We start from the raw sequence: 13,078 nt of genomic DNA, 5'->3' as shown, positions 1-13,078 counted from the left end.
AAGTTGAGACTTGAATTTGTCTTCAGTTCTTTCAGCTTGAAAAATGCTGAGTGTATTTTCTTTTTGTTTTCTAATTCCAGGTCTTTGCACATTTCATTATGATACCTGACTTTGTCTTCTCAAGCTGCCCTCTGAAAATTTCAGTTGAGATCTTTTACTTCCTCGTTTCTTTCATTTGCTTTAGCACCTCTACACTGGAAAGCAAGTTTCAGGGTCTCTTCTGGTATCCATTTTTATTTTTTTTTCTTTCTGGTCTTTTGATGACCTTTTGCTTTCTTCATGTATGATGTTAATGATGTCACATGACAGTTCTTCTAGTCAATTAGTGTCTAATACATCAAATCTGTTCTTGAGGTGGTCTCTATACTCAAGTCGGATATGTTCAGGATGATATTTTGGCTCTCGTGGGCTTGTTTAAATTTTCTTCAGCTTCAGCCTGAACTTGCATATAAGCAATTTATGGTTTGCTCCACAGTCTGCTCCTGGCCTTATTTTGGAGCTTTTCTGCTGTCTCTTCCCACAGATGTAGTCCATTTGATTTCTTTGCATTCCATCTGGTAAGGTCCACGTGTGTAGTTGTCTTTTGTTGTTGTTGTTGTCAGGTGCCATCGAGTCGGAACCAACTCATAGCGACCACATGCACAGCAGAACGAAACAATGTCCGATCCTGGGCCAACCTCACTACCACTGCCACACTTGAGTCCATCAATGATGCCACCTGTCCAATCCATCTCGTTAGGGGTCTTCCTCTTTTTCTCTGACCCTCCACCTTACCCTGCATGACATCCTTCTCCAGTGACTGTTTCCTCAGGACAATATGTCCAAAGTATGAGAGACAAAGCTTAGCCATCCTGGCCTCCAAGGAGCATTCTGGCTGCACTTCTTCCAAAACAGATCTATTGGTTCTTTTGGCAGTCCATGGCACTTTCAATATTCTCCTCCAACACCACAACTCAAAGGCATCAATTCTTCTACGATCTTCCTTATTCACTGTCCAGCTTTTGCATCCATATGAGGCTATTGAAAACACCATGGCCTGGATCAGGCGTGCCTTAGTCCTCAAGCTGACATCTCAGCTCTTCAATACTTTAAAAAGCTCCTGTGCAGCAGATTTCCCCAATGCAATAGTAGTTGTCTTTTATGTGGTTTAAAAAAGATACTTGCAGGGAAGAAGTCATTGGTCTTGCAAAGTTCTATCATGCGATCTCCAGCATCATTTCTATCACCAAGGCTATATTTTACAACTACCAATTCTTCCTCTTTGTTTCCCAATCACCAGTAATTATCAATCTATATCAATTGCATGTTTCATGAATTTAAAACTGAAGAAGTTGGTAGAATTCTTCAATTTCATCAACAATGACTTAGTGATTGGAGTTTAAATTTGAAAAATAACGGAATTAACTCATCCTCCTCGTAGTTAGCTTGAGAAGATAAATATTACAACAAACTGTGCAACGATCTGGAGTCAGAAAACCAAAAAGGAAGAACATGCTCAGCATTTCTCAAGCTGAGGGAGCTGAAGAAAAAATTCAAGCCTCGACTTTCATTATTGAAAGATTCTCTGGGCAAGTTATTGAATGATGCAGAAAATATCAAGAGAAGATGGAAGAAATGCATAGAGTGACTGTACCAAAAGGAAATGATTGATATTCAACCATTTCAAGAGGTAGCATATGATCAAGAGCCAATGATACTGAAGGAAGAAATCCAAGGTGCATTGAAGGAATTGGTAAAGAACAAGGTACCAGGAATTGATGGAATAAACATTGAAATCTTTCAAGAAAGTGAGGTGGCACAGGAGGCACTCACTCATCTCTGCCAAGAAATTTGTAAGACAACTATCTGGCTAACTTATTGGGAAAGATCCATATTTGTGCCCATTCCAAAGAGACGTGACCCAACGGAATGCGGAAATCATTGAACAATCTCTTTGATATCCCATGAGAGTAAAGTCTTACTAAAGGTAATACAGAAACTGCTGCAAGCATACATTGACAGAGAACTTCCAGAGGTTCAAGCCAGATCCAGAAGAGGCTGTGGAAGGAGGGATATCATTGCTGATGTCCAATGGATCTTGGCTGAAAACAGAGAATATCAGAAAGATGTTTACTTGTACTTTATTGACTATGCAAAGGCTTTTGATTGTGCAGATCATGACATGCTATAGATGATATTGTGAAGTATGAATATTCCAGAACACTTAATTGTGCTCATGAGTAACCTGTACATGGACCGATAAGCAGTTGTTCGAACAGACCATGGGAACACTGGATGATTTAAAATTAAGAAAGGTGTATGACAGGGTTGTATTCTTTCACCATACTTTTTTAACCTGTATGCTGTGCAAATAATCCGAGAAGCTGGGTTCTATGAAGAAAAATGTGGCATCAGGATTGGAGGAAGACTCATTAACAACCTGCAATATGCAGATGATACAACCTTGCTTGGTGAAAGTCAAGAGGACTTAAAATATTTACTGATGAAGATCAAAGAGCACAGCCTTCGGTATGGATTACATCTCAATTTCAAGAAAACAAAAATCCTCACCACTGGACCAATAGACAACATTGTTATCAACAGAGAAAAGACTGAAGGTGTCAAGGACTTCATTCTTTTTGGACACTCGTGGAAGCAGCAATCAAGAAATTAAATGATGCATTGCATTAGGTAAATCTGCTGCACAAGACCTTTTTAGAGTGTTGAAAGGCAAAGATGTCAGCCTAAGGATTAAGGTGCACCTAACCCAAGCCATGGTATTTTCAATAGCCTCATATGCATGCGAAATCTGGACAGTGAGTAAGGAAGACCATAGAAAAACTGATGCTTTTGAGCTATGGTGCTGGGGAATGTTGAAAGTGCCATGGGCTGCCCATAGAACCAACAGATCTATCTTGGAAGAAATGCAACCAGAGTGTTCCTTGGAAGCCAGGATGGCCAAATTTCATCTCTCATACTTCAGACATATTGTCAGGAAGGACCAGTCACTGGAGAAGGATACCATGTTTGGTAAGGTGGAGGGTCAGAGAAAAAGAGGAAGACCCCCAGTGAGAAGGATTGGCCAAGTTTCAGCATCAATGGGCTCAAGTGTGGCAACAACTGTGAGGTTGGCCCAGAATCAGGCAGTGTTTCATTCTGCTGTGCATAAGGTTGCTATGAGTTGGCACTGACTCGATGGCACACAACAATAACAACAAATGATTACAACTGTTTTTCCTCATTTTGAGTTTTGCTCATCAATAAAAATGAAAGCTTTACTCAACTCATGTCATCAAGATCACCTTTTCTTTGATGAGGCAGCTCTTCCTCAATCTTATTTTGAGTGCCAGTCAACCTTGGCGGCTCATCTTCTGGCACTATGTCTAACAATATTCTCCTACTCCCGTAAAGATTTACACCCTCGGAAACCCTATACAGGGTCGCTATGGGTCGGAACTGACTCGATGGCACATAACAACAATCATCATGTTACAATGTTCAATATTCTTATATTTCTGACTCTGTTTCACTGTTCTTCATTAGGTTTTCATTTGTCATAGACTGAAATGTGTCCCCCTTAAATATATGTAATCTTGCTTGGTTGTGATTCTCAGTGGTTTGGCAGTTATGTGATTCCTCAAGTTGTGATTTGATGAGATAAACCATTACGAGGATTAAGAGTAGGATTTGTTGTTAAGGGCTGTGGAGTCCATTCCAAGTCATAGCACCCCTATACACACCACCTTGATCCTATCATGATCCTGATCCAATGTAAGGGAGATTTCCTTGAATAATAGTATACAGCAACTTTTATCTTACAAGAGATAAAAAGAGAGGAACTTCTGGCAAGATGGCAGACTCGGCACATGCACTACACAAATCCTCTACAAAAAAAAATGGAGAAACCAAATGAAACAGACACAGATGAAAATCCTGGAACCCTGAACTAAATAGGAAAGTTTAGAAAAGTGGACTAAGTGCTTGATGAGAGGATTGAGTGCCCTGATTATAGATAACACCAAGGCCTATAGGAACTTCATCTAAGGCCAGGAACTCCACTGTGACATTCTTTTCTCACCCACTTCTCCAGATCCTTAGCTAATAGGAGCCCCCCTCAAGAGTTCTCTCCCCGCCGTGTCCAACAGCACACTGGTTTTTGTTGTTGTTGTTATTGGTTTAAGTTTTGTGGGATTTTTTCCCTTTCATTGTCTCTGTTCGTTTATTCTTTCTTATCCTTTTTCTCTTTCCATTCCCTTGAATTTTATCATTTAGGTCTGCCTTTGTTTTTCCATCTTTTCTTCTGCTTCTCATTTTCACTCTTACTCTGTTTTATAATTTTGACTTTTCTTTACTACTCTCTTCTCTCTTTCTCTTTTCATTATCCCTCCCTCATTTTTCCAAGTGATTTTTTATTTCTTCTTTTTATTTTCTCTCTTATCTTTCTCTTCTATAGCTCTATTTTGCTGTGTCTCTTTTCTCTCACTAGTTGTTATATTCATTTTTCTGCTTGCTGCATGTTTTTATTTCTTTTTCTCCTTTATTATTTTCTATTTTCATTATTGTTTGATTGTTTACCTTGTTTTGTTTTCTTGTGTGTGTGGGGGGGGAGGGTTTCTCCCCTTCCACACTCAACCTCAACCAGAAAGCAATTGTGTCCATTCAGCACAGCCCAAACTATATCCTCTTCTGTTCCACACACTGGGCAAGAGTCAATACCAGCTCCTATAACACATGATCAGTGATAGATAGCAGTCAGCACCAGCCAAACCCACCCTAAAATGAGATGCATCAACAAAGTGTGCACATACTTCTGTTATTCTAATTACATCCACAAGAGACACTTAGTGAGAGCTTAAGAATGCATCAACATATAATCATACATTGAATACCAAAATGACAACATCACAAGGTTCTGGAAACAACAGACAAGTTTAGAAACAAGAGAGAATGGCTCAAACAAATGATCAAGATGCAGAGTCAGGAAATATTTCTGACGAAAGAAAGATAATTAGGATAACTGGAAAAGAATGATATTTGGGTACCTTCAAAGCACTGGCAAAAAGATCAAGGAAAGAAAGGAAAAAACAGAAAAAGAAAAGACAAGAAAAAAAAAAAAAAACTTTAGAAGAATTCAGGAAAACAGACACACAAAAAGAATCCAAGAGCAAACAGACAAAGTAGATGCAAATTTCGAAACAACACAAAACCTGCAATTAGAAATCCAGAAGGTTAATACTAAGATTTCAGAAATGAACAATACATGAAAAGCACAAAGGAGTAGACTCAAAGCAATGGAAACACAAATTAGTGAGTTTGAAGACAAATATCTCAATATTACTATGCTAGAAGAACTATCAGAAAAAATAATGAAAAATCCAAAGAAAGTCTAAGAGTTATGTAGTACACCAAAAGGGGGAATAACTTGCAGGTGAACAGAATTCCAGAACAAGAAGAGATAATAAAAAGCACAGAAGAAACTGCCAAAGACTTGTTGGGAGAAATTCTCCAACATCATGAAAGACGAGAAGATAAGAATACAAGAAGTTGAATGAACCCCAGAAAGGATAAACACCAAAAGAAAATCACCAAGACATAGCATAATCAAACTCTCTAAAACCAAAGACAAGGAAAGAATCCTAAGAACAGCTTTGGAAAAATGAAAAATTACCTCTGAAGAAGAACCAACTAAATTAACCTCTGAGTTCTCTTCAGAAAGCCATATAGACAAGAAGGCAATGGCATGACACATACGAAACTCTGAAAGAATAAAATTGTCACCCAAGAATCATATATCCAGCAAAGCTGTCTCTCAAATATGGTAACACGATTAGGACACTTACAGATAAATAGAATTTAAAGGAATTTGTAATAACCAGACCAACATTACAAAAAATACTAAAGGGTGTTATTTGGACTGAGAACCAATAACAGCAGAAAACACCACTGAGAATTCAGATGTGGAAATACTTAAAGTTTAAAGAAAAAAAATACTACAAGACTGTAACTAGGGAAGTAAGGTTATTAATTTACATTGAAGTCAAATTCAGGGCAAAATGAGGGAGTAATATAGATACAGAACTTCCAAGATTCATGTGAGAGTTGAGTCAGCCTCTAACTATCCAACTCTGCCTATCATTTGTTCACTCAGACATTCATTTATTTTTAAACTTATAAATTGAAATTATTTGTGGTCGTATTTAATTTTTCATGCATTTATTCATTACATAAACATTCTTGGGCCATCATTGGTTAGGGACTGTGTGGGTACAGCGCTCTCCCTGAGGCAATTTCTCTAACCTTTCCACAACAATTATGAGTTCTATAACAACAGTAATTGGATCTTTGGGACATCATCCACAAGGCACCCAAACTTCCTAAAATCAGTACATCTCTACTTCCACTAAATTACCTTGGGAGATGCACGGTCCCTTGGTGCACAGGAAGCTTTGAAAGGTGCCTCCTCCCTCTGACAAACTACTACCCCAGAGGCTGTCAGCCAGCATAGAGTGGGAACTGCCGAGCTCAGTGCATCCTGGCTGCCCACAGTAAAAGATTGGACACTCTGTCCAGCTTTGAGCCCACCAGGATTGCCAGACTCAACCAAATCCGATATACTTCAGAGTGAGTTCTAAGTACTTTGTATAATTCTACCAAATTCTAACAACTCCACTGAGTTCTATCAAATTTCCTCAAACATTTGATGAATTCTAGGAAAGTCTAGGCACATTTCCCATTGGAAAGCTGGGTCACCAGAAACCCAATGTCCTGCCCACTACGATTCCTTATGTAGAAGCTCAGACCTATGTTCCCTTAGCTCTAGCTAGAGAAGAAAGTCACTGGTCTTGAACCCTCTGAAACACCCTCCATGCAGTCAGGAGCAAGGATCCAAGAAGGTGAGTGAGAAGTGGTGTGGGGCAGAGGAAGGAGGTTGGGCTGGCAGTCAGGAAGCCTGGGAATGCAAGTGTCTTGGACTTAGGTGTTTGCTTTCTGGGCCTCAGCTTCCCCATATTTAACAAGGAGTAGTCTAGTTGCTCTCTAAGACCCCTGTTGTCTCTAACAAGCTATCATCTAAGTTGGGCAGATGCTAGGCTTGGCAGCCAGATGCTCACTCTAAGGTTGCCTTAGCCACAAGAGCAGAAGCAAAACAGAGGGAGAAAATGGCTATGGCCAGCCTTGGGGTTCAATGTGGCTTTCAGGACCTGGGACAGGAGGAGAAGAAAAGGAAATTCTTTCAAATTGTCAGCACTAGAGCACGAGCAGGGAATAAGAGGGGACATGAGTGTCATCCCAGTGGTACAAACACAGGACCATAGGAGAGAAGACTCAGGTGATCAGACAGGATAATGGAAGATACCTCCCTAGGGCTATTGCCCAGGGAAGGTGGCATATGAACTTGAGTTTAGGTGGAAGTGAAGGCAGAAAAGACCTTTAAGATCTCCTTCAAACAAAACATCCAGGCTCTGCTTTGGGGACCAGCATTCCATAGCATCCTGGTACATTTCTCCCTGACCCCACCATCCCCTGACCTCATCCTCAGCTAAGTGAAGGAAGACAAAATAGGCACTCAGGTTGGGAAGCAAATTGGTCTTTTGATCTTGACCTTGCTCAGAGGCTCCCTCATCCTGCTGCTCAACCTGGGCCATTTGCTCCCTGCCTTTAGGGTTACTCCTTCTCTAGTGATACCTCCAAGGTCCTTATCTGGCCATGGTCTCTGTAGGGCTTCTGCCAAGAAGAAGGACTCCTGCCAGGTCTGTTGAACTATGGTCGTGGTTCTAAGGATCTGTACTAGTGGTTTTCAGTGCCACATGTGTGTGTGTGCCAGTGTAAGAGAGAGTAAGAGGGATATATCCATCCCCTTTGGACAGACACTCAGGTTAATGACCATCCATAGAGACTCATGAATCTTTCATGTAGCATATATACAGGGAACTGGTAGTTAACATATGTCCACCCAGTGATGATCCTAGACTAAGACCCTAGAGTGAGTTCACAGTTCTCTTTGCAGCAGAAGTGGCCCTGAATTCTCTGTGGTAGGACCACATCAGTTCATAGGACAGGGGCACTGTGTTCCAGAAAGAAGTTACTAAGGCAACAATTACCCTGACAGTGGGTAGAAAAGTCAGGGAAACTCTATTAGGAAGGATTTTGTAACCATGCATGTGGCTAAGAGCAAAAGAAGTGTTAAGCAGAAATGAACCTCCTGTCACCAGAGACATGCAAGCAAAAGCAGGTTGTGTCTAGGCATGGAAGAGTGGAGGAGACAACTTCACAAGACAGGTTTGATGCAGAAACCTTTGGGCACACCAGCCTCATCTGTTCCCCTGATGCCTAGCACAACCTACTAACATTTTGCTTCTGAAATAAATGAGTGAGGAATAAAGGGAGGAAACGTTCTCAATAAGGGAGTCACTCAGCCCAGGCCCAGGATCTGGCAATGTGCCCATGGAATAATCTACCACTATACCAAGTGGCCCCAAACACAAGGAAGAGGTTGAATCATTCTCCTTAGCTAGTAAGAGGATTGTGGGGAGGACATGAAAGAAAGATGTACATCCTGTTAGGGCAATGTTTGGAGACTTGGACAAAGTACACCTTTACCTTGAGCACTGTGTGCATGTCCTGCTGCCAGGAGAACTAAATTCTAAAATCACCTGGCCAGAGACCCACTGTATCAACTTAGTTTACCATCTGCACAATGAGAGACTCAGCAGGTTAACCACTCAAGAGTGTTTTCCAGACAGATGCCCTAGAAGTTCTGGAGGCACAGCAGGGCTAGCTTTAGGCCAGAGAAAACAGAAAGATAGGCAGTGAAGAAGGGCGATTCTTAAGGTTAAGTGCACACACTGTGAGTGTGGGGCAGGTCCTGGGGCAGGACAAGTTATGAGTCAGCTGATGGGCTCAGGGACACCCAGTTCCAACACAACTCACAATGCAGGCTTTGAATATGGAGATCAGAGGAGACAAGTCAGATTTCTGTAGGCAGAGGAAAAAGAAGTGCATTCCTGACAGTGGGAATGTTATAAGCAATGGCTCAGAGGGTTCCTTAAAGACACGAAGACCCTCCACATATCAGGTACCTCCAGGTAGGTCACTTTGAGGACCACTGAGTAAGAGTAGTAATATCAGTGCTGAGACCGGATTTTCTCTGCATCCAGTGCGGAGAGATTAATCTAAGTGGGGATGATGGGAGATTAGAAGGAAAAGGAAGCCACAAGACACATACAAGTTAAATGAAAGTTGGTACCAGGTGGGATGCAGCACTCTGATGGAGATACTACCAACCCAGAATAGATGCAGCTAGTTTATTTTATACACATCTCAAGGGGAGGTGCTTGGGACAGGGTAAAGAGCACAAACAACACCTTGCATTGTTTGTGCATGCAGTAAATGGAACTCTCAGAACAATGTAACTTGTGGTAGCTAGCTGGAACATAAATTAGATACAGCTAAATGTTTGTGCAGACTGAGCTAAGGGTCATGGCTGTGTACAAGGAGAGACGTTGCAAGTTCCTTGTTCCTAGGGTCAGCTTTACAAAAACCCAAGCGGCAGCCAGACTTGGGTGCAGCCTGTGTTTCTGGACCACAGCTGTCCAGTTGCAATCCTTCAGTAAAACAACCTCTAAGTCAGAGATCTTCAACTCAGTCACTCCCAACATATCAGCATCATCCAGACCTACTAAGTCAGAAAGGCTGTGGTGGAGTCCAGCAAATGAGGTTTTAACAAACTCTCCAAGTGATTCTATGGCAGCTAAAATATGAGGCGCTCTATTCCAGCCCATTGTTTCCCTAACTGTGCGCTTAGAACATTGATCTGAAAAAGGATAATGGTGCTCTGTGAAAGGAGGGTCCATGGTCAAATAGACTTGGAGAACACAACATACTGTATGCTCCTTTTAGACAGTCCATGTGCATATTTAAGGCTCTGGGAGGACTTACAGTAGAGAGCTTTAGTTACTAAAGATTAATCCAGTGTATAATCAAATTTATTTCTCAGATTGTCTACTAACATTCCACAATGACACGCTCTTAGAGATAAACCAATTGAAATCAATCCTGCTTCTTTTTCAGATGAATAAGCAGGATTCCACAGAGGGTACGGAGATTGAATAAAGTCACAGACCTGGAAAAGGACCTAGTAGTCACCTCCTCCCAGAGGTTCTGGCACTTCCCACGAGTCTGAATCTTCGTTCCCTCTCCCCAGTCTGTCTCTCCAAACCATGTAGCATGGAGACCCTCAATATGACAGAAGTGTGTGTGTTCTTTCTGAAAGGATTTTCTGCCTACCCTGTCCTAGAGCGCCTGCTCTTTCTGTTTTGCTCAGCTATGTACCTGGTGACGCTGTTGGGGAACACAGCCATCGTGGTAGTGAGTGTGCTGGACGTCCACCTGCACACGCCCATGTACTTCTTCCTGAGCAACCTCTCCATCCTGGACATCTGTTACACATCCTCATTTACACCCTTGATGCTGGTCCACTTCCTGTCGACCCAGAAGACCATCTCCTTCATTGGCTGTGCTGTCCAGATGTGTGTGGGCTTGTCCATGGGCTCCACAGAGTGCCTGCTGCTTGTCTTCATGGCCTGTGATCGCTACCTGGCCATTTGTTGGCCACTCCAGTATCCTGTACTCATGAACCGCCAGCTCTGTCTGTGGCTGGTGGGGGCTGTCTGGGGCTTCTCGTTCCTCATATCACTCACTGAGACTGTCATTACTATGAGGCTGCCCTTCTGTGGCCACCATGTGATCAACTACTTTGCTTGCGAGATCCTGGCAGTGCTGAAGTTAACATGTGGAGACACATCAGTCATTGAGGCTTTCTTGATAGTTGATAGCATCCTGATGTTGCCCATGCCCCTGACACTCATCTGCCTCTCCTACACTCTTATCCTAGTCTCCATTCTGAGGATACCCTCAGCTGCAGGGCGCCGCAAAGCCTTGTCCACCTGTTCAGCACACCTGACTGTGGTGGTACTCTTCTATGGTGCTTTCATCTATGTGTACATGAAACCCAAGAGCACGGAGACCCACATCTATCATAAGGTCTTCACCGTTCTTTATCCTGTGATCACACCCATGCTGAACCCTGTCATCTACAGCCTGAGGAACAAGGAAGTGAAAGAGGCTGCCAAGAAGGTGTGGAGTAGGATCTGGACCTCCAAGTGAGGAACGACAAGGCTCAGCATCAACAAGGGTCTCTGGTTGCTAGGTAAGGCCATCATCTACCTTCAGTGAGGCCAGGATGTGAAGCAAGGTCATGTGTCTAGTGTCTCCACTCTTGAAAGTCCCCTGATGGTAACACCATGTTCCACTGACCCTACAACATAAATTGCTCCTAAATGGGCCCTCTGCCCCTAAAAACTCCCTAGGGCAGTTTTCATCATTGTTCCCTGGACCTTCACACTAGTCTCTTGGCTGACCTCAAAGTTTCTAATCAGTCTTCCAGAGAGATTTGTTTCAAAAGCACAAACCATTGCATCACACTCTTAATGCAACCGTAAGTGACTCCCACTGTTCCAGGATAAAGTATAAAGAAACTACTCAGTTAGCCACTCAGGGCCCAACCAGCTTTCCCTACCGACCCAAATTTTCAGCTTTCTGTGCACAGCCTCCTTCTTTGCACCACACCATGAACCAAATGTGTGCATTTGTACTCCTGCAATGCCTGGCACTGTGCGTTACCTGGGCTCTTCCCACAAGGCAACTTCCTCCTACCACACAACTACACAGACAGAAGTATTGTCTAACATTTTAAGGGCCAACTCAAACACCACCTACAGCAGGCCGCCTAAGTCACTCCACTTTCCTCCTCTCACTGTGCTCCTCCTGCCTTATGTTCTCCCAGAGCAGAGTGTCAGAGTCCCCTCTGTTCCAAGCTGCAGCCCTATACAAATCCAGACCCTGTGCACATTTCTTCAGTAAACATATGAACACATTAATGTACCGGTGCTAATGGTAGAGACTGGAGTCCTACCCTAATATGAGTAGAACTGGGGTAGATTTCCCAGATGTAGGCACAGCTAGGCCCACTGGGAGTGATGAGGTCAGAGTCTACGATTCCCAGAGTTGTCCTGACCATGGGATACTAATCATCTCAAGCATCTTCATGCCCTCTTTGTGGCAGCAGCTGCTTCCATTGCACCAGGCCTCACTTGCTTTAGTGAGACATGCTGCGCCCTTGTTCCCCTCACTCCCAGGGATCCTGCCATAACTGCCTCTCCTGCTGCTCACTTTCCTGCCAGCCTTCACTTTTTCAAGTTGAGACTTGAAATTTTTCTTCAGTTATTTCAGCTTGAAAAAATGCTGAGTGTGTTCTCTTATTTGTTTTCTAATTCCAGGTCTTTGCACAGTTCATTACAATACTTGACTTTGTTTTCTCAAATCTACCCTCTGAAAATTTCTGTTGAGATCATTTACTTCCTCATTTCTTTCATTTGCTTTAGCATCTCTACACTGGAAAGCAAGTTTCAGAGTCTCTGCTGGTATGCATTTTGATCTTTTTTTTTCCTTTCCAGCCTTTTAATGATCTTTTGCTTTCTTCACATATGGTATTAATGATGTCATAGCAGTTTTTCTGGTCCTTGGTCATTAGTGTCTAATGCACCAAATCTGTTCTTCAGATGGTCTCTAAACTCAAGTGGGATATGTTCACGATCATATTTTGTATATCATGGACTTGCTTAAATTTTCTTCAGCTTCAGTCTGAACTTGCATATAAGCAATTAATGGTCTGTTCCACAGATAAAAACAAGCCCCTGGCCTTGTTTTGGAGCTTGTCTGCTGTTTCTTCTCACAGATGTATACAATTTGATTTCTTTGCATTCCATCTGATAAGGTCCATGTGTGCAGTCATCTTTTATGTGGTTTAAAAAAGGTATTTACAGTGAAGAAGTCATTGGTCTTAAAGGAGGGGAGTGATTGATTTTGTAGCCCAGGGGCGGAGGTCCCTGGGACCATCAAGTGAAAAGAGGAGAGAGCATGAACCTAACCATAGAGGTAGTGAAACCAGGCATGGAGACAGAGATGATGACATGGACAGATGGAGTGACTGGGGACATGGGACTCAGGGAGGGAGAGGGACAATTTGAGGACAGCCAGGGGG

General features: G+C 42.5%; 1 protein-coding gene across 1 annotated transcript; it reads left to right on the top strand.

Annotated features, from left to right (window-relative positions):
* Positions 1-10,203: 10,203 nt before the first annotated feature.
* Positions 10,204-11,142, top strand: LOC102819381 (olfactory receptor 13J1-like). The gene has a single exon (XM_006863178.1). It carries the CDS (start codon positions 10,204-10,206, stop codon positions 11,140-11,142), a length of 939 nt encoding a protein of 312 aa, XP_006863240.1.
* The last annotated feature ends 1,936 nt before the right edge of the window (positions 11,143-13,078 follow it).

Source organism: Chrysochloris asiatica, unplaced genomic scaffold, assembly GCF_000296735.1.
Source record: "Chrysochloris asiatica unplaced genomic scaffold, ChrAsi1.0 scaffold00053, whole genome shotgun sequence".
In the NCBI taxonomy this organism is placed as follows: domain Eukaryota; kingdom Metazoa; phylum Chordata; class Mammalia; order Afrosoricida; family Chrysochloridae; genus Chrysochloris; species Chrysochloris asiatica.
The sequence above is the reverse complement of the archived record's forward strand: the minus strand, read 5'-3'. Positions and strand labels throughout refer to the sequence as shown.

What these genes read in the sequence shown, in the direction of transcription:
- LOC102819381 (XM_006863178.1), top strand. Translation starts at nt 10,204, where the DNA reads ATGGAGACCCTCAATATGACAGAAGTGTGTGTGTTCTTTCTGAAAGGA.